This window comes from Lemur catta, chromosome 14 (assembly GCF_020740605.2).
Source record: "Lemur catta isolate mLemCat1 chromosome 14, mLemCat1.pri, whole genome shotgun sequence".
Taxonomy (NCBI): domain Eukaryota; kingdom Metazoa; phylum Chordata; class Mammalia; order Primates; family Lemuridae; genus Lemur; species Lemur catta.
In genome coordinates, this window is record NC_059141.1 from 26,149,258 (window position 1) to 26,176,157 (window position 26,900).

The following is a 26,900-nucleotide window of genomic DNA, read 5'->3' on the forward strand; positions in this document are numbered from 1 at the left end:
GTGGGGGGCGGTGTCAGGCTGTGGCTCAGCTGGGGAGTTGGAGGACTGTGGTGTGGGAGGCCCGCTGAGGCCTGAGGATTGTGGGAAAAGCCTCGTCGGTGGCCGGGGTGAGTGCCAGGCCTCGGCCACAGTGTGCCAGCAGCCCCTGGGCTCAGTGGGCAGGGTCGCCCAGTCAGCCTGTGTCCAGTGAACAGCGTGGTGTGCCAGGCATCTGGCAGGTGCTGGGATACTGCAGTGAGCAGACCAGATGTGGCCTCTGCCCCAACAGCCGAGCAGGGGAGACTGGTCTTGCTCGAAGGACTGCCTGCTGCACACGACTCTACGATGCCCTCCGAGCTCCACAGGACAAGCTCAGTGGCTGCTGGGGAAGCTGGTTTCAAGGAGGGGGTATTTAAAGGCCTGAAGGATGTCAGGAGGGAGCCGGTGCCTGTGCTGGTGGGCAGGGGAGGAGAGGGCCACTCCAGGCTGCCCCTGGCACCCGTGCAAAGGCCCTGAGGCCTGAGGCGCTGGCGTGTGAGGAGGAAGGAGGGTAGGGCGGAAGCTCTGGGTGTGGGGAGGAGCTGGTGTTTCCCTATGAAAGAGGCCGAGGAGAAAATCAGTCTTTTGCCCCAAGGGCCAAGGCAGGCTGGCCACAGGCCTCCGCCCCTCGGAGCCACAGCCACCCCTTCCCTGGGGTCAGACTCTGGGCGCCAGGACTTCAGAGTCTCCCTGACACTTGACCAAGGAGCGCAGGTGCACTCAGGGCTCGAGCTGTGGTCCAGCTCTTTCCCTGTCAACCCTGACATCTCTGAAACCGCAGGCAGGACCTCCTGCCTCACCCGCTGCTCGAGGCCACCCTGGGCTTTGGTCAGATCCTCACCAGCCACCTTCCAGACAGCCCTAACGGGCATGTAACATTGTTATCCCCATTTTATGGATGAGCAAGTGAGATTCAGAGAATGTCTCAGGGTGGAGCTGGGATCCACGCTCGGGCCTGTGACTCCAAGGCCAGAGCTATTGGCTGAAACCTGAGCCGCCTGGGTTGGCTTCCCAGCTCTGCCACTTAACTGCTAGCCTCAGTTTCCTCATCTGTAAGATGATGGGAATCACACCCACCTCCCAGGGTTGCGGTGAGAATTACACGCACTAATATTCACGAGGCAGCTGGGACAGTGCCGCCCCGCGGATTCCACCTGCTCCCCGGTTCTCCTGAGGCTCCAGAAGGCCCTGAGCTGGAGGAAGACAGCCCTCCTTTCTTCTTTCCTACCGAGGGTGTCAGGAATGACCCAGCTGTCTTGCGTGGCAGCGTGGACCCAAGGGCACTATTTTGTTGCTCATATTGGGCTCACTTACAAGAACGTAAGGACCTGGGTGAGAGGAGGTTATCGGTAACAGGGCAGCATCTCTGTGTGTGGAGCTCTTTTGGGGTTATGTCCATTTTTGGAGAGCATTTCTTTTGACTTATTATTTTTGGGCAGGGTGGGAGAGCAGGGAAACATGGAAAAGCCACTCAACCCAGTGCTATTTGAAATATGCCAATGTAAATGCAAATTCATTCCTGCATTCAAGAAATAGTTACTGAGGCATCGATCGTGTGCCATGCACTGTGTTAGGCCCTGGGGATGCAATAGCAAGAAAAACACAGTTTGTGTCTTCCAGGAGCTTCTAATCTCATGTGGGGGCTGAGACATCAGTCAGGAGTCCCCCGAATCAATGTAAAATTGCTCTGGTTTGTGCTACAGAGGAGAAGGTTGGGGTGTTCTGTGGGCCTGGGACAGGAAGGTTTGCCAGTTGCAGTTAGGCAAGAGGAAGGAAGGAGTCCGCCAGGGAGAGGGAGCGAGGCAGAGGATGAGCTGGGGGCAGGCCGGCTGGGTTGGTGGGGACAGGGCGGGCCCCTCGGGAGCTCGCAGTTCATGGTAAGGAGACTCCTGTCTTGAATCCACTAACGATGGGGATCCACTGAAGGCTTTAAGTGGGGAGTGGCATGGTCAGATTTGTGTCTTGAAAGGCCACTCTGGCTGTGGCTTGTAGAGAGGGTTGGAGGGGAGCCAGAGTGAATGTGGGGAGCCCCAGAGGGGCTCTGCAGGGTGCAGATGAGAGGATGCAGTCTTAGGTTGCATGTGGGACGGGGACAGGGGCACAGCCAGGTCAGCCAGCGGATGGGGTGTTGGGCCGCTGTGGCCCCCGTTACCGCTGTCTGGGCAGTGGCTGGGGAGGGCAATTCCTTCTCCCATCTGCTCTCCCTGCCTGACCCTGCAGATTCCGCACTGCAGACTTGGCCAGGGTAAGATTTCAAAGGAAAAAGCCGAGGTGTACAGTTCCCGCGTCCAGGAGGCCTGTCTCATTCACAGTGAGAGCGTGTGTGTTTACTTTTTGGAGGCCTGGCAGGAAGGGCGAGCCTCCCCACTGTTCCTGCGGGCTTGGGCCGCTGCGGGAATGCTCCGGTCCCCAGAGCAAGGAGCCCCCAGAACACCCCACGAGGGGCCCAGGGTGTTTATGCCTGCAGCCCCAGGAAATCCGAGGGTTTCTCTTGGTTTATCACAAACACCCAGATGTTGGGGATCAAATTCTTATTTCCTGAGAGGATTCCAGAAATCCTTGTGTGTTTTTGTTTTTTCCGAGGTGACTTTGGAGGATTTTCTCCAAACTCTTTTACCACTGAGGGTTTCCCTTCAGGCCAGGACCACACAGGAACTGACGGAAATCAGGGCCATTTGCCGTTGGCCTATTTTCCTCGCTGGGGAGAGGAATGGGTGTGAACTCATCACTTGTGGAAGTGGGACCTGTCTTAGGGTGTCTCCCCTGGTCTGCAGCGTCCCGGGGCCTGCGGGGCAGTGAGTCGCTGGCTCTCCCCGGCTCAGCTCGGCCCTGCCAGTCCAGCACCAGGCTGAGCTGAGCCTGGGGACACCACCTCCTGGTAGAGCCATGGTCCTCAAGGAAAACAACAACAGCAGCAAAAGTAGCAGCAGTAAAAATAACTGCAGCAGGAAATACTGAACTAGAGAGCGCCAATTGTGCACCAGGTATTATTCCTGGTGTTTTAGAAACATTAAGCCATTTACACCTCACCATGTCTCTAAGAGGTGGGTACTACCATCATCCTCATTTTACAGATGGGGGAAACTCAGGCACGGAGAAGTGAAGCCTCCTGCCCAAGGTCACACAGCTGGTATAATGGTGGAGCAGGAATTTGAAGCTGAGCAGTCTGGCACCAGAGCCCCAGCTCTTAGCCACTAACAGCGCAATGAACCCAGCCTGGCTGGGAGCTACCCTGACACTGTGGCTTAGGCAGAGCGCGTGGTCTTGTCACAGAGCCCCAAGGCCCCAACCTTATTCTTTAGCTCTGTGCAAGGCGTGACGGCTCGGGGCAAGGCGATGAGATGAGAGTACTGCAACATGAGCCTTTGTGATGTGAAAGAAAGAACGTGGAATCACACCGGCCCCGCCATTTATTAACTGTGTGGCACCGCACAAGTTGCTTCAGCAGCTTGTGCCTCAGTTTCCTCATCAGTAAGTTGGACAGCAGAACTCACCCCACAGGTTGCTGTGAGGGTGAAATGAGATGAAGCATGCTTGGGGCCTGGCCCAGAGCCCGCATACAGTAGGTGCCCAATAAGAAATGGTGGGTGTGAGTTCTGGCGGCAAAGCCTTAAGGAGCCCAGGTTAGCTCTGCATGCTGGGTTGTTCCTGAGACTCGAGGCCGGGGCCTGCCCCTGCGGCTCTCCCCACTTGGCTGCTCTGGCTGCCGTGGGTTTGAGTCCCTGCAGCGTCTCCTGGGCTGGGGAGGGGGGTCTCCAGGGCAACACTCAAGGCCCACCTGTTGGAGGAGGAATCAGGCACTGCAGAAAAATGACCTCCTCGCCTCATTCCAGCAGCCTCCTCCCGGGGCTCGAGGGGAAGCGGCTGGCCGGGGCTGGGAACTCGATCCTGATGGGCCGCCCTGCTTGGGGGGAGAGGGTGGGCTCCCCAGTGGAGGTCACTTTCTCAGCCTAAGTGGTGATAATGCTTCCTCAGCAGCAGCCGTCAGACCTGGGAGCTTAATGGGAGCTTGCAGGCTGACTTCTGGGGTGAGGGGGGCTCTCCTGAGAGGAGGCACTTAGCTGGGCGTTAGAGAGCAGGGCTGATGGGGGGAGCCTGGGATGGGCTTGGGCCCCCACTGACATCCTTGCCCGGAACCAGGGCCTCCCGAGGGAGGCTGTATTTACTTTGCTGTCTGTACCATGGTCGTCTTCTCCCTGCCCATCTCACGCTGGGGGTGGAGTGGGGTGTAGGAAGTGAGGAGGAGGGGCTGGGCTAAGGAATGCATCCCAGCGTCCGCACAGCGGGAGCTGGTACGAAAGCGTGACAAGGGAGGTGTGCAAACATGGGATGGCATCAGGAGATCAGAGGTCCTCCCCCCGACCCCCGCCCTGCCTTAGTGGGAGTTTCATCCTCAGGGCTTCCTGAGTTCCATTTTGAGCCCTGCCTCCTTCAGACAAGCCTTAGTGTTTGTCTTTGCCTCAATTTTGCCATCTGTGAAATGGGAATAATAATCATAATCGGTCACCTTATATACCATGGTTGCCATGAGAAGGAACGAGTGAGTGATTGTAAAATTCATCAGAGTTTTCATGACCTTTGACTGAGTAATTCCATTTCTAGGAATGTGTTCCTCCCAAATGCCCACTGAGCTTTATGCAGTGTTGCTTATAATTGGACAGTGTCCAAACAGCCCAGGGGTTCCAGTCACAGGGACTCAGGGAATGGTCCAGTTACTTGATGTAGCCAAATTAAGGGACACTACATGGCCAGACAGTCTCCAGTGGAGAATGCACAGGGTATGGCGTTATAGAAGGAGGGGGTAACGTTTATGCCTCAATTCATCCTCTTACCTTCAGAACCTTGCAAAATGCTTTGCAGATAGTAAGTCTTCCATAAACGTCTGTTGAATTATCTCAACGGCATAAAAATTGTATCCCATGAAAGCAGGCTTGGGAGAAAATATTTCAGAATGCTAACAGGAGTTATTTCTAAGTGATATGATGATATGTGGTTTCATTTTTCTCTTTATTCTTCAGGAAATTGGAAAAAATTCAATAATGAACCTATTACGCTTATTTTTAAAATGCAATAACTTGAATCTTATGTTGGCTTATAAAATATAGAAATCTTTTTAAAAAATTAAAACAACTTCAGAAAAGTAAAATAAACTTAAGATCACTTCGAGTCCCCTCACTTTGCAGTTATAGCCATAACTATGTGGCATGCAGTCCCCAGCTCATTCTTTGCATGTAACTGTATTGATGCGTGTGTGTGTGTGTGTGTGTGTGTGTGTTTCTATTAACCAGGACTGTAGAAAATGGTTGTCTCGTAAACCATTTCCACATCTGGTATCCTACCGCTTTCCTCGTACCGTTTTGAATGGCTGCATGGTGTTCAGTTTCACAGACGTGCTGGATTCAACTAAGCAATGCTCTGCTGATGGCCATTTAAGTTTTTTAACATTTTGCTCTTCTAATCAATGCTGACATACTTTTATAATCATAATAGTAAAGAATCCAGAAATGCCTTGCGGTTTTGGGTTTGAGATGAGAGTTTCAGCCCAGAGGAAGGCAGCCAGCCCTGCTTGGGAAGGGAAGTGATTTTAAAGAGCTCCACGATGACGTTCTCAACCTTTGAAGAGCGGTCCTGTTGCAGCAGGAGCAGGTGGGGGTAGAACACCACTGAGGCTCAGAAATGGCTGTTTCTGGGAAGAATATTTAGTTGAGTAAAAAAAGACCTTTAAATTGAAAAGAGCCGTCTCACATGGAGAAGGCCTCCCCACTGCGTTGGGGATGGGGAAGTTTCGTGGTCTGGGGCTTTCATCAGGGGCCATGTTGGCCTGGGGAGGCCGCAGGCCCCTCTGAGAGATGCTGTTAGCAAAGAGACGAGAAACAGGGAATGAGTTTTTTCGGCTGCTCCTAAGGACTAGGAGCCAGGCCCAAGGGAAGACCAGAGAAGCCATGTGCTGGGTGCCTCATCGGCTGGTCAGCTTGGAGAGACAGCCTGGTATGGTAGAAAAAGCGTGGGCCCGAGGGTCAGATGGCTGTAGGTTCTGATCCCTGCTCTCATTTGCCAGCTGGTGGCCTCAGGAAGGCACCTAGCCTCCTAGAGCTGCTCTCTCCTCTGTGATGGGCACAGTAATTATTAGTACTTTCCCACCTCACTTGGGGATGTCCGTAAAGCCCAGTTCCTGGGGCATGGGGAAAAGGAATCCATGTGTTTTTTAATTTTTTAATTTTTGGGTATGTGTTGTTGATCTTAGTGGAAGCAAACCTAGAGCACCACCCAGACCAAACACTTCCTGCACACCTGTAGGACAGGAAACTCACTCTTTCTCAGAGTAGCTTGGACTTGGGTTGAGCTCATAGGTGTACCTAGAACTTTTGACCATAGTTGGTGGAGTGAGAAGATTGGGCTACAGGTGAACACTTGGTCTGGTTGTTCTGGCTGGTTGGGCATCTGCTGCAAAGAGGCCTCAACTTGTTGGGCCTTGAAACAGACTTGGGGTCCCCGGCTTAGCTGGGAAACCCCTAACCCCATTGGTGAGATGACTGGCCTGAGCCAGGCAAGGAGGGGGCCTGGAGCTGAGCCCCAGGCCTGGGGGCCCACCTGGCCACCTCACCGCTTCCTTCTCTCCTTTCCTCCGCCAGGGAGCTCAACGGCAACAACATCACCCGGATCCATAAGAATGACTTCGCGGGGCTGAAGCAGCTGCGAGTGCTGTGAGTATGGGGTGCAGCCCCCACTCGTGACCTCCGTCCCACCCCCACCCCCGGCAATGCCGTGGGGGTCCTAGGCAGAGCCCTGGGGGTGGGGGGTAGGGCTACGGGCCAGCTGGGCCCCTCCACGTGGAGTCAGTCTCGGGACACCCTGTGGTGGATAGAGGAGGGTGATGTTGAGTGCTGACCCAGAGTGGCCACTGCCTCCCACGGAGGAAGCCGAGCGTGGTGGGGACCTGGGCTGGGCAGCTTGGCCATCGGCTGTCTCCTGTGGGTGAGCAAGACCAGGTGGCTGTGCAGAATCTTTAGGTGTCTGCACTGGTCTGCGTGGGCTGCTGTAGCAAAATACCACAGACAGGGTGGCCTCAACAACAGATATTTATTTTCTCACAGTTCTGCAGGCTGGCAGTCCCAGATCAAGGTGCTGGCAGGGTTGGTTCCCGGTGAGGGCTCTCTCCTGGCTGGCAGATGGCCGCCTTCTCTCTGTATCTTCATGTGGCCTTTGCTCTGTGTGCAAGCAGAGAGAGATCTCGGACATTTCTTCCTCTTCTTATAAGGCCACCAGTCCTATTGGATTAGGGCTTCACCCTTCTGTCATCATTGTACCTTATCTGTCTCCCTGAAGGACCTGTCTCCCAGTGCAGTCACACTGGAGGTTAGGGCTGCAGCATGTGCATTGTGGGGGACACACGTCAGCCTATAACAGTCTCCGTAGTTCTTATGAACCTGTACCCTGGAAAGGCTCCCCAGCAAGGCCATAGCCCCCTAACTTGAGAGGGAGGTTGAGGGGGGGCAGGTGAGGACAGAATCGACTCCCTAGGTGCCGGATAGTGGCAGATGTTGGAGGTGGCCGCACAGCTGTGGGGCTTGCCTACTTGCTGGCAGTGGAGCTGTCCACGGCACCAGCCTTGTCAGGCTGGGCAGGGGCGAGGAGTGAAGGGAAGGACCCCTTTATCCCCCCCTGCTCTGCTGATCTCAGGGTGCAGAGGCAGCCACAGCATGCATGCTTTCTGCTGTAGGACAGCTCGGCCCACAAACTCAGGAGTGTGGGAAGAATTGCATTTCCTTATTTTCTCTGCATCAACTCAGTTTTGACTCTGAGCTCGTCTTACATGGCTGGCAGGAAATCCAACATCCGACACTCATATGGTCCCTCACCCTGTGCTCCCAGGGTAGTGGCAAGGGCCCTGGGGCCTCTATTCTTTCAGAACTACTGACTCTGCAGTTCCAGGGTCTTTGGAGAAGCTGGAACTTTGTGGCCAATCCACTCTGAGGTCAGAGCTGACCAGTCACTGGGCAGGGATCTGCTGCCCCAGAACCCACTGACCTTTGACCCCTTCTGAGTCGGGGGAAGCCCCCCTGTCTCCTGGTGCTCCCCTCCCTTCTCCCCCTAGGCCTCCAGTGGAAGCTCCTTGACACACCAGGCTTTTGGAAACAAAGTGGAGAAAGAGAAGTGTCTGATGGCAGCTCTGCCCGCTGCCCTGCCCCGCCCCAAACCTGTCTGAGGCCCATGCAGGGCGCACACGCTGCCTGCTTTGAGCGGAGAGGGGAAAACGCAGGAGAGAAACAGACCGTCTCAAAGATTACCATACGACAGCCCATCTAGTGGTGAAGAATGCTGCCCACCAGCCGGATGCTCTGGGTTTCAGGGCACGTTGGCGGTGAGGAGACGCAGAGTCCCACGGAGCCAGGTGGTTCTGTTGGCGCGGGCACCCCACTCTTTTCTTCAGCAGATGGGGCCGGGCAGAGTGGGGGTGCAGGCAGGAGAGGGTGTTGTCTGCCAACTGCAGAGTGTGTTTGCTGCATGTGTGGGCGCTGCCCACTTGGCACAGGCTCGCCTCCCCCTGACACTGGCTGATCCCCCTGCTCTGTCCCTTGGACACGTGCCTCCTGGGCCAGAGGAAGCCAGGGCATGTGTGCCAGCAGCCCAGAGCCAGTCCCATGCTGCCTGCCACCGGTGCCGGCTCCCCCGAGCGTGCCTTCGGAGCTCTGGCCTGGTGCTCCGCTGCCCCGCTGCCTTCTGCTGTGGCCGTGGCCTCACAGGGGTCGGCGTGGGCGGAGGCTGGAAGCGCATCTTGCTGTCAGGCTGGGTGTGCCGAGGAGCCCGTGTGGGGGAATTTGCAAAGTTGGGAGGAAATTTTGTCCACTGAGGCTAGGACATGGGTCTGTAAGAGGTTCGGGCACGGCTCCTGTATCACTCCCTCGCCAATGCTGCCCTGGCAGAGTTTGCCTGTGCTCCTCCCTCGTGCCAGCTGTTCTGAGCAGTCCTTGTCCCCGATCCTGTAGCTGTCCTTGTCTCTTTGCTCCCCAGGCAGCTGATGGAGAATCAGATTGGAGCGGTGGAACGGGGGGCCTTCGACGACATGAAGGAGCTGGAGCGGCTGTGAGTACTGGCGGGCGCAGGCTCAGGAGGGCGGTGGGGCTGGCACCGGGAGGGTGACGCAGGCCGAGCGCTGGTGGGAGCCTGGGGTGCTCAGGGGTGGGACCCCACACCCAGCCTGCCCCTGCCTGGGGATGGAGCCAGGAGCAGCTGCAGCACTGGGCGTGGTCACAGGGCACAGGGCACACTGGAGCCTGGAGAGTGTCCTCAGCCCACATTCTCAATGCAACTCTCTTTGTTGTTTTCCCGGAAAATACATAAAGGCAAAAAACTCACACAATAAAAAGGAAGTGAAATTTCTATCATCTCAATCTGAGACATAACCATCGTTCACTGATTTGTGTGTCCTTAAAGGAAGCCCTTGGTGTGCCTAGGGGAGCCATCAGGGAAGCCCCCGGGGCCACCAGAGGATGGTGTCTTGGGTGCTCAGGCCCACAGCACAGAAACAGGAAGGTGGTGGCAGGTTCTGATTTGCACGATTTGCTCCTTAATGGCTTTCCAGTTTTAAAATGGGTCTTGATCAATTTTTGCATTTCGGATTGGCAAGGAGGGAAAAACGGGAATGTGGTGGGGGAGGTGGGGGATGGGCACTCACATGCATGCTGGTCTTGTCCTTCTGCAAACTGCTTTGGCTGTAGGCGTCAAGCGTCTGAAACTTCATGCTCTTTGAACCAGAAAGCCCATTTTATTTTAAGAAAATAATTAGAGACATGGCTAAACAATTTAATTGTCAGGATATTCATTGCATATCATTTAATACAAAAAAAATTGGAAATAGCCATTCTAGTGGAGACATAAGATATAAAATCACATTTTTGAAGGACAGTGAAGGCCATGGGAATATGTTCATGACATAATGTTAAGTGGAAAAGCTAGGAAGTGACATTTGTATAAATAAAAACAATTTGTATGTGGATAGAATATAGGAGGAGGAGGACATTGAGACCATTAACTCTCTTATGGTGAGTAGTGGGAACAGGTAACTAAGTAACTAATTTTATTCTTTGTGTTTTTCTTTTTTTATGGATTTTCTAACAATGAGCTTATAATTATAATTATACATGTGCTTCACTCTGTGCCAGGCATGAAGATAAGCTCTTTGCCTTATAGTATTTCATTTGATCCTTAAAACAACAGTGCTGTAAGTGGTATTTCCCAGACGGGAAATAGAGGTGCACAGAGGTTAACCACAATCATGCAGAAGAGGAGATTAGAACTCATATCATTTTGCCTTTCAAAGTCTGAGCTCATTTTAGTGAATATGACCTAATACCTCATCTTTCACTTTCATATCAAAGAAAATAAGTTATTAAATAAAGGAAGGCCAGGCACGGTGGCTCACATCTGTAATCCTAGCATTTTGAGAGGCTGAGGTGGAAGGGTGGGAGAATCGCCTGAGGTCAAGAGTTGGAGACCAGCCTCGGCAATAGCAAGACCCCGTCTCTACAAAAAAAAAAATTGGTCTCGTATGATGCTGTAGTCCTATCTCCTTGGGAGGCTGAGGCAGGAGGATCACTTGAGCCCAGGAGTTTGAGGTTGCTGTGAGTTATGATGACAACACTGCACTCTAGCCTGGGCGACACAGCAAGACTGTCTCTAAATACATACATACATACATATGTACATAAAAAAATATATATAGTTGTCATGCTGCCCTTCTGCAGCCTGGAAGAAAATCAAGGCAGTCTTTCTTTTGTACCTCTCATCCAGGCCTGAACCTGAGTGACGAGGAGCCCACAGCCAGACCACGTGTTTAGGGCTGTGTTGTCGTCTTTAAAAGGCTTAGAACAGAATCCGTACTGATGACCCGGCTACGAGGGCTGATTTGGGCCTAACCCATTCCAGCTCCAGCGCTGGCTGCCGTGCCCTGGAGGTGGAGGAAAGGTGGGCAAGGGATTGGGGGGTCCAGATGTGACCAGGGTGGTCCCTGTCATGCCTGCTGCCACCCAAGGCTTGGTAGAGTCCTCCTTTTTGAGTCACGACTTGTCACTGCAGACTTTGTCCTTTCTGTCCTTTTCCAGTTCCTTATTTCCGGGGCAGGTCACTGTCACTTGTTGGAGACAGCGTGGGTCAGTTAATCATAAAAGTTGGTAAATGTGGGGAGTCATAAAAAAACCATGCATACCCTAAATGTTTCATTTTAGGTTAAAACATGTAAATGTGTATTTATTGACAGCCCCCCCCTTATTTTTTTTTGACCCTTTTTGTTGGCCGAGAACTTTCTTTTTAGTGTGAGACTCTGATTAGAGTTCGGTATTGTTTTCCTCGCCTAAACTACTCACATGTACCTTGTTTATGATTTTTGGTTTTGGTTTCTTGAAGGTGGAGTGAGCTTTTTTTAAAGGCCCTTGGAAGCAATCTGGGTGGAGAATTCTGGATTTTCTTAAAATGACACCTCCTCTCCCACCTCCCCCGTCTTTTACTTGATTTAACAGCCCTTTCACTAATAGCTTTGTTTTTATCAAATCTTTCCAAGACATTCTACTTTGTTTTCATAGAGACGACTCCTTTTTCTACCAGTGGTTCATTCATTTATGCAATAGTTAAATTATGTAGTTAGAATTCCAAGTGCCTCTGCCCTAAACAGGAATGGACATGACTGGTTCTTACAAGCAGTGACAGAGTCAAGGACAGAAGCAGCAGTGTGTGGTCCCACTGGCCGTGTGCCGCTAGCCAGCTGCTGGGAGGCAGTGGGCAGCTCGGGTCCCAGTGGGCTGGCCGGGTGGAGGTCAGCGCAGTCCTGTGAGGGCGGCCAGGACCGGGAGGAGGGAGAGGCAGGCTTCAGGATTCCACAGCCACCACTCAGCGATGCCTTGGGCGGGTCACTTACCTGTAGGCACCCTGAGTCCCTCATCTGTCAAAGAGAGGCAATCCAACGAAGTCAGCAAACGTATCTTGGACACTGGCTAAGAACCAAGCCATGTGGTGAGATGGTGGCAGTAAACCCTTCCGGAGGGTGGGAGGGTTGTCACAAGGAGAGGGGAAGTGTGTGCGTGCATGTAAGGCGCTGTGGCCATGTCCAAGAGAAAGGAGCCCGACTTTCATCCACTTTCCCTCTGATGGTGAGGTCATAGTAAGGGCTAACTCTGACTGGTGGCCGCTACTACTAATATCCTGAATTACCTGCATGTGCCTCACCATACTGGGTTTCTTCTTTGGTGTCCTTTGATTTTCCACTTTAACCTAGACATGGAGTACCTTTTCCTCCTAAATGTTTTTCAGAAATTGAAGCCAGAAAAATGAGAAAGTCTTGGGGGGAAACAAAACCAAACCAAACCCAGTGGTTACCAGACAGAGTAAATACAGGATTAATTTATTGGACTGAGGTTAAGGAACTCGGAGCTATCTGGTGTCTGCTCCTGTTGCTTTAAGGATTATATTGGTGGTCCCCTTTTCCCCCCAAGGCAATGATGTGTTTCCCCAGGAACCCATCCTTAAAAGTAAACTTCTTCCAGCTGGTCTGCTAAGGTTGCGGCTCTAACTGTCTGTACTGTGCTGGAACGTGGGGGTGCCCAATGTGGTGGCCATGACCTTTCTCACAGATCAGGTGGAGGATGACCTTCTAGGAAGTAACCACAGACCAACTACTGCTGGATACATAGAATTAAGTTTTTCCCCTTTCCCTCCAAAAGATGGTTTATCATCTAGCTGTCCCTCAGTGTCCACGGGGATTGGTTGTAAGACCTCTTTGGATACCAAAATCCTTGAATCCCATAGTCTCTTGTATGAAATGGCACAGTTTTTGCATATCACCTGCCCACATCCTCCTGGACACTTTGAACCATCTCTAGATGGGTCAGTGATTGGGGCCGTGTTTCACATCAGTGCTTCTCCAGCCTTACTGTGTACGGGTCACTCGGGCATCCCGTTGACACGCAGATTGTGATTCAGCAGACTTGGGGTGGAGCCTGAGATGTCCCAGCTCTTACCAACACCCAGGCGGTGCCCTGCTGGTGGCCCACGGACCAAGGTTCTGTACTTCGTGGGTGTCACCCCCACCCTCCCTTGATGCACTGAGCCGCTGTGGAGTAAAGGCTAAAAAGCAATTGTTCAGTTTTAATGTTGTCTGTTACAGTTTTTAGAAATTTCCATTGCATCCCTTGCTACATCCTAGGCTCTGGTGTCAAGGAATTAGTTGCTTAAGGTACGTGAGATGAGTCTGGTTAAACTTCGCTGCCCTCCTAGGACGAGTCTGGGTTCTTTCTTCAGTGTGTTTTCTTGTCAGGTCACATTCCTGACAAATGTTCCAGAACCGGACTCTCACTCCTGCCTGGGTTCATGATACTGAAAAGATGACTGCTCACCAAGAGGGAAATGAAACATTGTGGACACTCTATTCAGCCATTAAAAATAAAGGGGTAATTCTCTGTTGTTGGGTGGAAAGATGACCATAAACTGTTGAGGAAGAAAAATGCAGGTGGTCAGCTACTTTTTCGCCTATTATTTGAGGCTTCCTTTTTTTTAAACATGCATTTTCATTACATTGATAAAAGAATCAACAAACCTATTTCATTCTGTAAAAAGACCCAAAGCAAACAAACAAAACAAAACAGTTAAATCACTGCTGAGCCCAACGTGGGTGCGGGCAACTGGGACTCAGGCCGGTGTGGCCAGTCCTGCCACGTCAGGGTGTAGCTCAGGTTTCACGTGGAGTCAGGTGTCTCACCCACAGGCCGAGAGTGTCAGAATCGGTGCCTCGTCAATTACACAGGGCTTGCGAGTGTGAAGCGATGATGATGATGGATGTGGAAATTGACTTGGTTAGGGGCTTTCACAGGTACTCTGTTCTCATCCTGCCGGGCTGCGGATGGCAGAATTGCCACTTTGTAGATGGAGAAACCACGGCCCAGAGAAGGTAACTTTCCTGGGATTACACACTGACCCTGTCAGGGTTTGAACCTGGGCCTCTGGCTCTGAGTCTGGTGCTTTCCGAGAAGTCCTTGGGATTTCCTGGACGTCTAGGCAATTTCCAATTCTCCTCTTCTCTTTTTTAGGCGACTGAACCGGAACCAGCTGCACATGTTACCAGAACTGCTGTTCCAGAATAACCAGGCTCTGTCGAGACTGTGAGTGATGCTCTGTGGCCAGAAAGTTCCCTCTGTGGTTTTATCTCCACTCGGGGTGGGGGGGGGGTGGGCAGTGCTTGGGCAATGGGGCCTGGACGTTCCCATGGCCGTGGCCCCCATGCTCCTGCCCTGGCAGGAATGGTTCCGGGCGTCAAAGGCCAGGCCCTTTTTGTAGGAAGCAGCTGTGTGGGGCATTTCTCCACGGCAAACACTTCAAAGAATCTGCAGTTCATCCAAACTCCTAGCTGATGTAGATGGTGCAGGCTCCAGGGTGCTCTGGGGGCCGGCATGCTTGTCGATTGCAATGCCAGACTGTTCTTACTCATCTCTCACTGCCTTTGTTAACCTGCCTTGGGTCGAATATTTATTCACTCAACTAAGCCCTTCTTGAACCTATTTCTATTTTCAGCTTTTCTACCTAATAGTGTAATGCAGACTATAACGTTATTAACCATGGTGTAAAATCACATTTTTATTTGCTGTTGATGTGCTTCTTTCAAGTTTAAAGGATAGCTGCTAATTCTGCCGCTCCATGATTTGCCAAATGTGCCTGAATTGTTCCCCCATGTATTTTGTTTTGTGGGATCTTGGGTTGGACAGGACCTTTAAGATCATCCAAGGAATCTCTTCTGCAGCTCCTTAGCATGTGGTCCTGCAGTCTTTGCTTGGCTACCTCTAGTGATGGGGAGTTCACCACCTCCCCCGGCAGTCAATTCCATTGTTAGACAAATCAGCAACTTAGAAAATTCTTTTTAACTTTGAGCTCTAAATCTGCTTTCTAATAACTTATGTTTTTCTTAGCTTTGCTTTCTGTAACTACCTAGAACCACCATATATTCTTGTTAGGTTTTTGAATGTTGAGTTGGGAGGACTCGGGGAAGACTCTCACGCCGCACGCCCTGCCTAGGGCAGCCCAAGACTTGGGTTCACCACTGAGGCCGGTGCATCCTGGTGCCCCTCCAGGGCGGCTGTCTCACAGAGGGCACAGTCTGGGGAAATGATCAAACAAACCTTTTCATCAATCTGGTTGGTTGTCCCTGGTGCCCAGGCTCACTGAGTTTTTCACCTTGGGCATGGTTATAGGGAAAGATACAGGAGCAAGAGTTTGAAGATCTGTTTGCTAATATTCTTTGCCCCCCCCACCCCGTTCTGCTGACTTGAGCGTCTGGCATTCCCAAACATCTCTGTTACCTCCCCCAGTTGGTCTGGCCAAGGAGCAGGCGGGCACACTTGGTTCCAGCGACAGAACCCCGCAGGCTGGTGAGATCGCGAGGGCGGAGGTGGGTTGTGCGGGCACAGCCAGCAGGTGCGAGGGCTCCCCCGACAGGAAGTGAGGCCCTCCTGGCCCTCGAGGGGCCGGGACTGAGATGTGAGGGACGTTTCTGGTTCTTTCTGAATTGCCACCTTGCTGTTTCACTCCTCCTGCAAACCAGTGTCCTGGCCTCATCGGCGGTGTCTCTGTCCCACCATGACTTGGGTCACACGGTGCTGACTCGCCTCCCACTCCCTGTGACCGCAGGGCTCAGAGCCACAGTGTCTCGGCCCCACTCCGGATTCTGGGAGAGAGAATCTGACCGGCCCATCGTAGCTCAGGAGGTCACCCCTGGGCCAGCGAGCCGTGTCGGGCTCCGGTGATCAGCAGGCGCAGTGACGCTCGGGAGCTGGAGGTGGGACACCCTCCCTCAGAAGGCAGTGCCTGGCGTTCCTGCTCTCTCACCTGGTGACCTTCCACTTGACTGGGAGGGACCCAGCACTAATCCTTCCCATCCGGAGCAAGTTTCGACTCTCACGCAGAGGCTGTTATGCTAGGGCTTGAGGGAGGCCACGTGTGCCTGGTGAGGTGCAGTCACAAAGCATATAGAGGGTGCGGCCCACGTTTCGGCTGATCTTGTCTGTGTAGCCTCCGGAAGTTAAAATCCGCTCGCAGGTTATTCTTCACTACTGTTAATACTTCCCTGGTGTTGGGTTAGTCTGTCCGTTTCTTTTCCTACTCGGGATCTCTGGCTCAGGGAGATGATTGCCCTGGACCCCAGAGCAGCGTGATGCTAGAGTTGGAATTGGATGCCAGGCCTGCCGGGTTCCTAAAGAGCCTAAAAACGGGCTTAAACCTTGACATAGAAATCTCATGTTTGGGGATCTACCCTAAGGAAATAATAAAACATAAACACAAACATGTCCATTGGGGCATTATTTAGAATATTGAAAAGAATGTGGAAATAACCTAAATGGCCACCATTGGGGGCATGGTTACGTAGATTATGATGTATCTACCTGATGGAATATTTATACAGTCATCAAAAATGGCCTTTAGGAAAGATGTCAAGTAATTCAGATAAATGTTTGTGGTATCAAGAGCCAGGATGCAAAATTGCACGAACGCTAAATAAATCACTCAAAATAATGATGAAAAATGACGGTCGAATCCCAACAGGGATTGTCTGGGGGTGGCTTTTTTCTTTTCTGTATTTCCCAGATGTTCTCTAAGAAGCACGTATTAGTTTTATGGTAGGAAGCCTCCTAGTTTTTTGTAAGGGATGGAGAGCCGCTGTAGTCGGAGTTAAAACAGATGCTGGTTACATGATGTTGCAACATTTCCTTAAATCCATCCATGCCCGTTTGTGCTTCTCTGAGATAAAGATAATAATGGCCACTTCACGGGGCTGATGTGAGCATTAAAGAGAGGTGTGGCCTTCTCTCGTGTCAGACGGGAACACTGAGGCACAAGGGAGGCGCTCAGGAAGTGTCAAGTGAGTCTACACGGGACCTGCTGTGGAGGGTGGCGAGCCTGTCTCCCAGGGTGACCTGGCCTGGCTTTAGTCCATCGTGGGTGCTGGGCCCCCGTCCCCTGTGGCGACTGGCGCTCTTAGCTCTCGTCACCCTTCCCTTTGCAGGGAGGCCGGTGTGCCGCCAGCACAGGCCCAAGGCCGGAGTTGGCCTTGGGATGCCAGTGCACAGGCTTGGGGGGCTGACGAGGGGAATCTGCTCTTTGTACTCTTGGGTGCTTTGCTGAGCAGTGTGGGGAGAGCAAACGAGCAGCACGTAGGTGATGTTGCCCCTGGACCCACTCGGTGTCCTGAAGTTACATTCTCTGCTTCCTTAGGGAGGCCCCCACTGAGGGTGGGCCTGGAGTTCCTGCTCAGCAGCCCCCACTTTTCTAGAAGAGAGCACCCTCATTCTCTGTCTACAGTTAGAGGGAGTTGGGGCGCTGCAGACGTGCACCTGCCTGGGATGCCCTTTCACTGCCTTGTCCCCCCGGGGCCGTGGTGAAAGGTCTTGGGAAGTGCAGTCATTACAGTGATGTTAGAATGAGTGGAAGGTTATTCTGTGCCAGGCTCATGCTGAACTTCCAAATATTATCTGATTTCACCATCAGAACATCTCTGTGAGTCAGCATTTCTCCCATTTTACAGATGAAATGTGAGCTCAAAGGGTTGTGACATGCCCAAGGGGTGAGCCACATTTGGACCCTGGCCTGTCTGATGCTGGAGCTTGTCCTTATGAAGGGGTGTCCCTGCACCCACTCACCCACCCACTCCCACACCCATCTACCCGCCCTCTGCCCCCCACCTACCATCCCTCCACCTCATCCACCTATCTCTTTACCCACCACCTGTCCATGTCCCATTTTTTATCCACTCATCGATCCCACCAATTCATCCCTCCATCCCCCATCTCCTCCCCCAACCTGCTCCCCTGCCCACCCATCTAGCAGCCCACCTATAAACCCACCCAGACCCTCTCTGCTCCCCAATTCCTGCCCCCATGCTCTCCCTCCCCACCCCCACCTTCCATCTGCTACCCACCACCCACTGATCTAGCCGTTCCCAAGGGCCTCTGGTGGACCCGGCTCTGTACTGGATGCTGAGAACCCTTGGAGTGATGTCTGTGTAAGAGGGACAGGCAGGTGTGGCCCTGACTCTCCAGGAGGTGATGGTCTGTCATCAGGGCTCTTTGAGAGCAGCGGGCCACCCTCTGACCTACCAGCAGGGTGGAGTGGGTGGCGGCAAGTGCTTCACTGGCTGGACCTGTGTCTCCTGCAGGGGCCAGGTGTACCCTGGTGGCAGGTTGCCAAGGTTTGGTGTCTGCTCCATCACTGGACAGTCAACCCTCAGGGTGTGGAAATTTGTCTCCGTGGACGCACACAGGGATTAAGTTTAGGGCTAGAGGAACATGTTTGAAACCTGACTGCTTCTTAGAGCAGCAAAGCCCAGTCTTCTCCCAGGTTCAGGTGGGGAGCAGGTGAGTGTCAGCCCGCCCCCCACATCGCTGCCTCCGGCCCCCAGGTCTGGGGAGGGGTCTCTCCGCTGCCTCGCCCGCCGGCCTCCTCTTGCTGGCTGCATCCCCTTCTCATCCAGAAGCCGCTTCTGGAAACCCAGTTCCTCTGGGCTTCCTTTTAGCCTTGAAACCAATATGTGTCCTGATAAGATTGGCCTTTTGTGTCCCTGCTGGGCCTGGAAGAGGGCGGGGGCGGGAGATTAAGGGCAGCCCAGGGCGTTCGTTTCTCCTTATTTATATCCCTGCCGTAAGGACCACCATAACTCATTAACAGGGCCCTGGTGGTTGGAGAGGCGCGGATGTGATGTTCCGCAGGAGCCCTGTTGAAGAATGCTGACCCTATCGACCCTGTCTCAAGCTGGGTTTAATTAAACTGTCAGCACTGGTCACAAGAACAAAGCTTCCCTTCCCGTCCCGGTCCCCAGCCCCCATCAGAGGCAGGAGGGCATTCTCGGCTGAAATGAAGAGCTGTTAAAAATGGATCTGTCTTGCCTCCAAGGGAAATTACCCGAAGCAGGAAGGTGACCTCACTATTGTGACGTGTTCACGCCAGGCAGCAGAGCTGTGGAGCTGAACCGGCCATGCTCCGAAGATGCCGGCACAGGAGTGGGCTCTGGGGCCACCCTCTCCCAGCCAGGGCCTCCTTCCAGCCAGAGCTGCCATGGGACCCCTTAAGTTGCCGTCCATCCCTCCCTAGACTTCCCTTTTCCCAGAAAGGAATTTTACGAGCTTTGCCTCCGGAGGTACTAAGATGTTCCTGGCATTAACGATAAAAAGGAGCTTCCTTGGTTAGACAGTTTGGGAGGTGCTGGGTCAAGCAGAGTCCTTTGCAGTCGGATTTTCCAGCCCCTTTAATATGTTCATGTGCATTATAAAGCCCCCAGGGCAGATGTAGAGTGTTGCATCTCCCAAACTGCTTTGACCACGAACCCCTTTACAATTTTATTTTTTCAGGGAATACCTTTTAACATCTTGTGGGCCTGGTGTTAATTAACTTACTGAGATTCCAAACCGTAAGGATCACAGCTGAGATTCAAACCCAGGCGCACCTCATCCTGAGCCCATACACTTACCTCCAAACCATCAGCACGTGAACTGAGTATGAGTAAGAGTCATTTCACCGGGGAGCTTATTAAAATGCAGATTCCCAGGCCCACACTCATCGGGGGTCCTGAGTCTGCAGGTGTGGAAGGGCCTAAGAATCAGCATTATTGTCAAGCCCCTCTTTATCTGGTCTACACTTTGGGAAAACTCGTTTCCCAGTGAGCGTGGTGAGTCTGAGGTGGTTAGGGGGGACCTCCCCCAATGCCCGCGTAGAGCCCGTGTGTGCTTCTGCCTGGCCTGGTTCCAGTAAGAGCCGCACCAAGTAAGCAAAGACCCTGAGAGCAGATGCTTCACCTCCTGCAGCCACGCAGAGAGCAATTTGAGGATTATGAGCTGGCAATTATGGAGCACTCTGGATTCTTAAAGTGCTTTCCAATCATTAAATCTGTGCCTGCTGTCAAGGCTCAAGTGAAAAAGGCGTGCGTCCCACTGGGCCGGCACGGGGGCCTCTGGGAAGAGGGCGGCCGGCCTGAGATTGACGTCCCGCACGCCAGAGTGGCCTAATGCGCCCAGCATGGATGAATGGCCGAGACTCAGCCCTGGCGCCCAGCTGTGGACTTTGAATCCAACTCTGTCCCCGGCTGGCTCAGTACCATGCAGGCCTGCGGGGATTTGGACAGCCACGGGAGCCCAGGACCTGGAGGAGGGCTCGGGGAGGGGAGGGCGGTCAGTGGGTCATCCCCGGAGAATGCCCGGCAAATGCAGACTGCCCTGCGCTCACAGGGGCTCAAAGGCATGAAAAGCCTCCGGTCCTCTCCTGGAGTATTACAAAAGTCGGCGTGAGACGAACGGAATTCATAAGCACCAGAAGGTTCTGAATAGAGAGGCGTGTGCACAGGAGGAGTCTATTGTGAGTAACTTTTGGGGAGGTGGGGATTTTTTAAAAACCATTTCAAAAATTACACAAGTAATTTCGCCAAGATATTGAACATTTGGAAAATAGAAAAAAACTAAGAAAGATAAGAGATAAGAGATTTAGTTTTTCAGTTAAATAAGGCATTTAAAAATGCTTGAGCTAACATGCAAATTTTTCTCAAAATAAAGTTTAATACCAAAGCAATATGTAATTGTTATACTAATGATTACCGTTGGCTGAGCAATTTATGTGCTAAACACTTTGTGTGCATTTCTTCAATTTAGCTGCTACAGTGCTATGCAATGGGTCTCTTATTATCCCCAATTTGCAGCCTGGAGAATTGAGGCACTGGTTAAGTGAGCTGGTTAAGTGAGCTGGAGGCACAGCTAGTTGTTGGCAGATCCAGGCTTGGCGTGCAGGGAGTGTGACTCCAGACAGTGTGCTCTTCCTCATCATGCTACACAGCCTCTTTGTTGTAGAAAATTTGAGAAAAGAAAGAGATTGCTCCCAAGTCTTCTGGGGTGGTGGGTTTCAAGGTGTTGAAGGACTTGGGAGACACGGGAGGGTGGAGAGAAAGGATGAAGGACTTCCCGGTGGAGGAAGCAGCTATGCAGACGTATGGGTGTGAATTCGGTTCCCTGGAAGCAGGCTCACACAGTTCTAGAGTGTTGCAGAGCTTGGCCTGGGGAGAGGTGTGGACAGGCTCTAGACCTAGAGTGTTCTAGAACGAGGAGTCTAGAACATTCCTCATTCCACCTCTCAGTGTCCTCGTAGCAGTTGGCCAAGCCTCCGTCAGAGCCCCCCGTGTTCCTTATAGCTCTTTGCCCTGCCCCCTCCACCAGACTGGACGGGGACTTGGGCAGTGCTTGTTCCTGTCTCCCCAGCACAAGAGGGTTTAGCAGGCTGGCAAGCCGGAGTGTCTTTCTGGTGGCAGACGCTCTCCCAAAGATTAAACGGATTCAGTGTTCCTCACCCTCTGATTTCTGGGCTTGGGGTTTTGTGGGTCTGTGTTGGGCCCCAGTTTCATGGATTTGGTGGACTCAGTACTTTCTAGCTGACCCCTGTGCTCCCTAACCTGTGGTTGGCCTTGACTTGTGGCCCAGAAGCGTGAAGCCAAGTGTTCAAGGCTCAGTGCTGGTTTGCAGGATAAATAGTCTATTGTGGGGGGGGGAGTTAAATGGGGTGTCTGGAGAGGCAGCCTGGGTGCCCCTCTGTGAGGGTGGTCACAGAGAGCCCTGAAGGGAGGAGGAGATCAAGCAGGAGGCATGGACCTTTCAGCAGGTGGAGACAGATGTGAGTTGGCATCAAGCTGAACGGAGGGATCGTGGTGGTGACATGTACATGGTAGGGTTTGACTGCCTCGGTTGTTGATTAGGACAGTGGGGGCCCAGCATCTTCTAGTCACACCCTCCCCTTAGGCTGAGCACTGTGGCCCAGGTGGTCCTGCCCCTACTTGGGATTCCCAGCCAGGCATCAACAGATCAAGGAGCTCAAAGAAGTGATGGGGGTTCCTCAAGCTGTTTGCAGTGTGTGCCGTAAGGCAAAACATGGTCACTCAAATGTACCTTCTTCCGTTGTGGCTGGAACCCTGCAGTTTGGAATCAGTGTGATGGTGCAGCACTGGCTGACTGATGCTAATGAGAAACTGCCTGGTAGTTGATTAATAGCTCTTGATTAATAAAAATATGGGAAGATACATTATTAATAAAGATATTTTAACAGCCCAGACCTTTCAAATGTTGGGTTTGGGGTGAGGTGGGAGAGGCATCAAAATGTATCTTTCTGGTGACATGGCCCAACCACTGCCTTGTGCATTTGAGCCTGTTTCTGCCCCACCCCAGCCCCTATGCTGTAGGGCAAGGAGCCCCTGGGCTGTCCACCTCCATGGTCAGTCTGGCGTTGGCCCCAGCGCTAATCTGGAACATCTTGGAAGAAGCCAGATCTTTGTCCCAGAAGAGCTCTGAGTGCCCCCTGATCTTTTGGGGAGCTTTGGAGCGGAGAGGTTCAGAGGGGAGGTATGGAGCAGATAAACCCATCCCTGAGCCTTAATCTCTGGCTCTTTTCCCCGCAGTTCTCTTGGGTCCAGCCATGTACTGACCTTTGCTGAGAAGATACAGGCCTCTCTCTGGCCAGTTGCTGGAGGTGACAGGTGGCCTGGCATGAGCAGACCCTCACATGGATCCTGCCCACAAGAGTGGGCTCTGGTTGGTCTTCTCAGATCAGAACTGGGCCTGTCTGGGCCTGTTGAGGTGGGCACTAACCTGAAAGGAAGTGCCTACCTTTCAGGAAAAATAGGCTGCCTAAAAGTAATACTGGACATCCTTAAAGCTCTTGGCTCTTTGCAAAAAGCTTCTTAGCAAAGCTCTCCGAGTTTGGTATGTGGTGTATTTTTCACATCTTAACGAGGCAGCTGGAGATTTGCTAATGTTCTCTGACTCGCTGAGCTAATGCTAACATGGCCCCATTTCTCTACGGCGCCTTGTCACAGTTTCATGGACCCAGAACCTTGTGCCTTCAAGGATATGGACCCACTGGATTTTGCTCATCTGGCCACGATGCTGGGCCTGGAGTGTGGTCATTGCTGCAGGCAGGGCTGCCTTAACAAAGCACCGCAGCCGGCTGCCAGCATGGTTGGGGCTTGCAGATGGCCACTTTCTTGCTGTGTGCTCACGTGGTGGTGGGGGTGGGGTGGGGGGAGGAAGCTCTCTGGTGTCTCTTCTTATAAAGACACTGATCTCATCGTGAGGGCCCCACTCTCACATCTTCAACTTCTTCCGTAACGCTGCATCTCCAGACACCATGATGTTGGTTAAGACTTCAACATATGGATTTAGCGGGAGACACAATTCAGCCCACAGCAGCTGCTCTTGCTGTCTGTGTTAGCTTCCTACTGCTGCTGTAGCAAAACAACACAGGGTCCTTATCTCACAGTTCTAGGGGTCAGAAGTCCAAAACGGGGCCCATGGGGCTAAAATCAAGATGTTGACAGAGTTGCGTTCCTTCTGGAGGCTCTAGGGAAGCCCAGAATCTGTTCCTTTTCTTTCCCAGCCTCCAGAGGCTGCCCGCATCCCTTGGCCTGTGGCTGCGTCACTCTGACTTTTGCTTCCTCCTGCCCCTTTCCCTCGTAGGGACCCTTGTGACCACACTGGGCCCACGTGGAGAATCTAGGCGCACATCCTCACCTTAAGATCCTTATCCTAATCCCATCTGCAAAGTCCCTTTTGCCATGTGAGGTAACATGTCTGCAGGTTCTAGGAATTAGAACATGGACATCTATGGGGAGGGCCTTATGCTGTCTACCGGGTGGTCTCTTCCCTTTGGAAGACAATAACCCTCGGTGACTGGAAGCACAGCTCTGCCTGCCTTCCTGCCCGGGGCTCCGGAGTCATGTGCACAGCGGCCCCTCCAGGCACACACCACAGGCAGGGCCCTGGGCAGCTCTGCAGCCCTTCCAGTTTATAGTTAGGCTCCGTGGTGTCGAGCCCTCTCTTTTGAGTCCAACGATCATGGGTACTGGTTAGCTGTGGGATTCTGGGCAAGTTACCTAACCTCTCTGTGTCTGTTTCCTCATCTGTGGAGTGTTGGGGGGTTGTGAGGATTGGGGTGATTTGTACGGAACATGTAGTCCAGGCACTGTGATTGTGATCATCACCCAAACCAGCAGAAGCAATGGCGGGGGGGTGCGCGACACGCCCCCTCCTGCCTCGTTACTTGGATGTAGAGGACAATTTGCTGTCCCAGAAATCTTCAGGAGTAGCCCTTGGCTGGGGGGCCTGTAGGCTCCCCTCTTCACCGCGGCCTCCGCAGGAGGTTGCAGGCGGGCGAGACTGTTTCCTTCACTCAGCAGGGCCCGCTCTAGGGTCCCCGCCTGCTGTCTCTATCGGGGACAGAGCTTCTAATCTCTTCCTTTGCATCTTGCCTCAGCTCACTCCGGATTTGGCAGGCAGCTTAGCCTGCTGCCTGAGAGCTTTGCGCATGAAATCTCTTCTTTCTTTGGTTTTATAGACTCAAAATAAGGTAGTGACTTCATGCACATGAAAGAAGAATTTCTGCAGCCTCTTTCTCTAAACGCATTCCCTGGGCGTTGACTTTAATACAGAGCTCTTTATTAGATTACCTTGGCATGAGCATTAACACGAATTACAATTCATTACCCTTAAATTCTTGATCTATAATCGCATAAAATTTAAAGAAATAAACACCCGGATAGAGTGCCTTACGTTTTCCATGAATCAATGGTATCAATCTCTGCTTAATCTAATCCTAACTTCAACGTTGAGCCTCTTAGTGTCAAGAGGCCTTCCTAGAACACACACCCGAGTTCCTCTGGGACTTCAGGTTATCTTGGTGTTACGAGTCCACAGGGGCAGCAGAGGTTGATATTTATGTTCCAAAAGACGCCTCAGCACTCACTGACGCACCTGCAGCTTGGTTCTGCTCCATTGAAACCCAAGCTCCGTCCCTCCTTCCTTCCTGTTCTAGACTGTCCTGCCTCTCATCACTGTTGGCTTTTTAAAAAATTATGATAAAAACCACATACCATAAAAGTTACCATCTTTCTTTTTTTTTTTTTTTTTTTTTTTGAGACAGAGTGTCACTTTGTTGCCCGGGCTAGAGTGAGTGCCGTGGCATCAGCCTAGCTCACAGCAACCTCAGGCTCCTGGGCTTAAGCGATCCTACTGCCTCAGCCTCCCTAGTAGCTGGGACTACAGGCATGAGCCACCATGCCTCGCTAATTTTTTTTTGTATATATATTTTTAGTTGGCCAGATAATTTCTTTCTATTTTTTTAGTAGAGACGGGGTCTCATTCTTGCTCAGGCTGGTCTCGAACTCCTGACCTCGAGCGATCCACCCGCCTGCCTCGGCCTCCCAGAGCTAGGATTACAGGCGTGAGCCACTGCGCCCGGCCAAAAGTTACCATCTTTCTATTAAGAGTACAGTTTAGTAGTGTTAAGTGTATTCACATTGTTGTTAAACAGATCTCTAGAACTTACTCCTCTTGTAAAACTGAAACCGTCTACCCATTATAGAAACCCTCCCTTCCCCTCTCACCCGCCCCTGGTAAGCACCATTCTACTTTCTGTTTCCATGCATTTGACTACTGTAGCTACTACCTCTTACAAATGGAATCATGCAATATTTGTCCTTTTGTGACTGGCTTATTTGACTTAGCATCATGTCCTCAATGTTCATCCATGTTGTGGCATGTGACATGATTTCCTTTCCTTTTAAGGCTGAATAATATTCCATTACATATATAGACCACCTTTTGTTTATCCATTCATCTGTGACGGGCATGTGGGTTACTGCCACCTCTTGGCTATTGCAAGTAGTGCTGCTAGGAACATGGGTGTACAAATGTCTCTGAGACCCTGCTTTCAGTCCTTTTGGAGATTTACCCAGAAGTGGGATCGCTGGATCATATGGTAGTTCTATTCTTAGTTTTTTGAGGAACAGTCATACTGCTTTCCATAGCAGCTGCACCATTTTCCATTCTCACCATCAGTGCACAAGGGTTCCAGTTTCTCCACATCCTTACCAAAACTTGCTATTTTCTCTCTCTCTCTCTCTCTCTTTTTTTTTTTTTTTTTTGATAGTAGCCATCCTAATGGGTATGAGAGGATATGTCATTGTGGATTTTTTTTTTTTTTTGAGACAGAGTCTCGCTTTGTTGCCTGGGCTAGAGTGAGTGCTGTGGCATCAGCCTAGCTCACAGCAACCTCAAACTCCTGGGCTTAAGCGATCCTACTGCCTCAGCCTCCCGGGTAGCTGGGACTACAGGCATGCGCCACCATGCCCGGCTAATTTTTTCTATATATATTTTAGTTGGCCAGATAATTTCTTTCTATTTTTAGTAGAGACGGGGTCTCACTCTTGCTCAGGCTGGTCTCGAACTCCTGACCTCAAGTGATCCACCCGCCTCGGCCTCCCAGAGTGCTAGGATTACAGGCGTGAGCCACTGCGCCCTGCCAGTCATTGTGGTTTTGATTTGCATTTCTCTGATGATTAGTTATATTGAGCATAACTTGATAGTTATGTTGGCCATTTGTATTTCATCTTTGGAGAAATTTCTATTGAAGTCCTTTCCCATTTTTGTTTGGGTTATTTGACTTTCTGTTGTTGAGTTATAGTTCTTTATATATTCTGGATATTAACCCCTTATCAGATGTATGATTTGGAAATATTTTAGCCCGTCCCATGGGTTGCCTTTTCATTTTGTTGATTGTGTCTTTTGATGCACAAAGTTTTAAGTCTGATGTAGTCTCATTCGTCTACTTTTGCTTTTGTTGCCTGTTTTTTTGGTGTCATATCCAAGAACTCATTGCCAAGTCCCATGTCATGAAGGTTTCCCCTGTCTTTTCTTCTAGGAGTTTTATTGTTTTAGGTTTTTCATTTAGGTCTTTGATCCATTTTGAGTTGATTTTTGTATATGGTGTAAGATAAGGGCCCAACTTCATTCTTCTGCATATGATATCCAGTTTGCCCAGCAGCATTTGTT

The 26,900-nt window shown here is 51.7% G+C and overlaps 1 protein-coding gene across 1 annotated transcript in view; it reads left to right on the forward strand.

Moving 5' to 3' along the window:
* LOC123649731 (slit homolog 1 protein) overlaps positions 1–26,900 on the forward strand; it is a 143,688-nt gene that overhangs the window by 11,695 nt on the left and 105,093 nt on the right. The window contains exons 2-4 of the mRNA XM_045567908.1: positions 6,651–6,722; positions 9,031–9,102; positions 14,094–14,165. Of these exons, the coding sequence (XP_045423864.1) occupies positions 6,651–6,722; positions 9,031–9,102; positions 14,094–14,165 (216 nt within the window). The remainder of the gene's footprint in view (positions 1–6,650; positions 6,723–9,030; positions 9,103–14,093; positions 14,166–26,900) is intronic.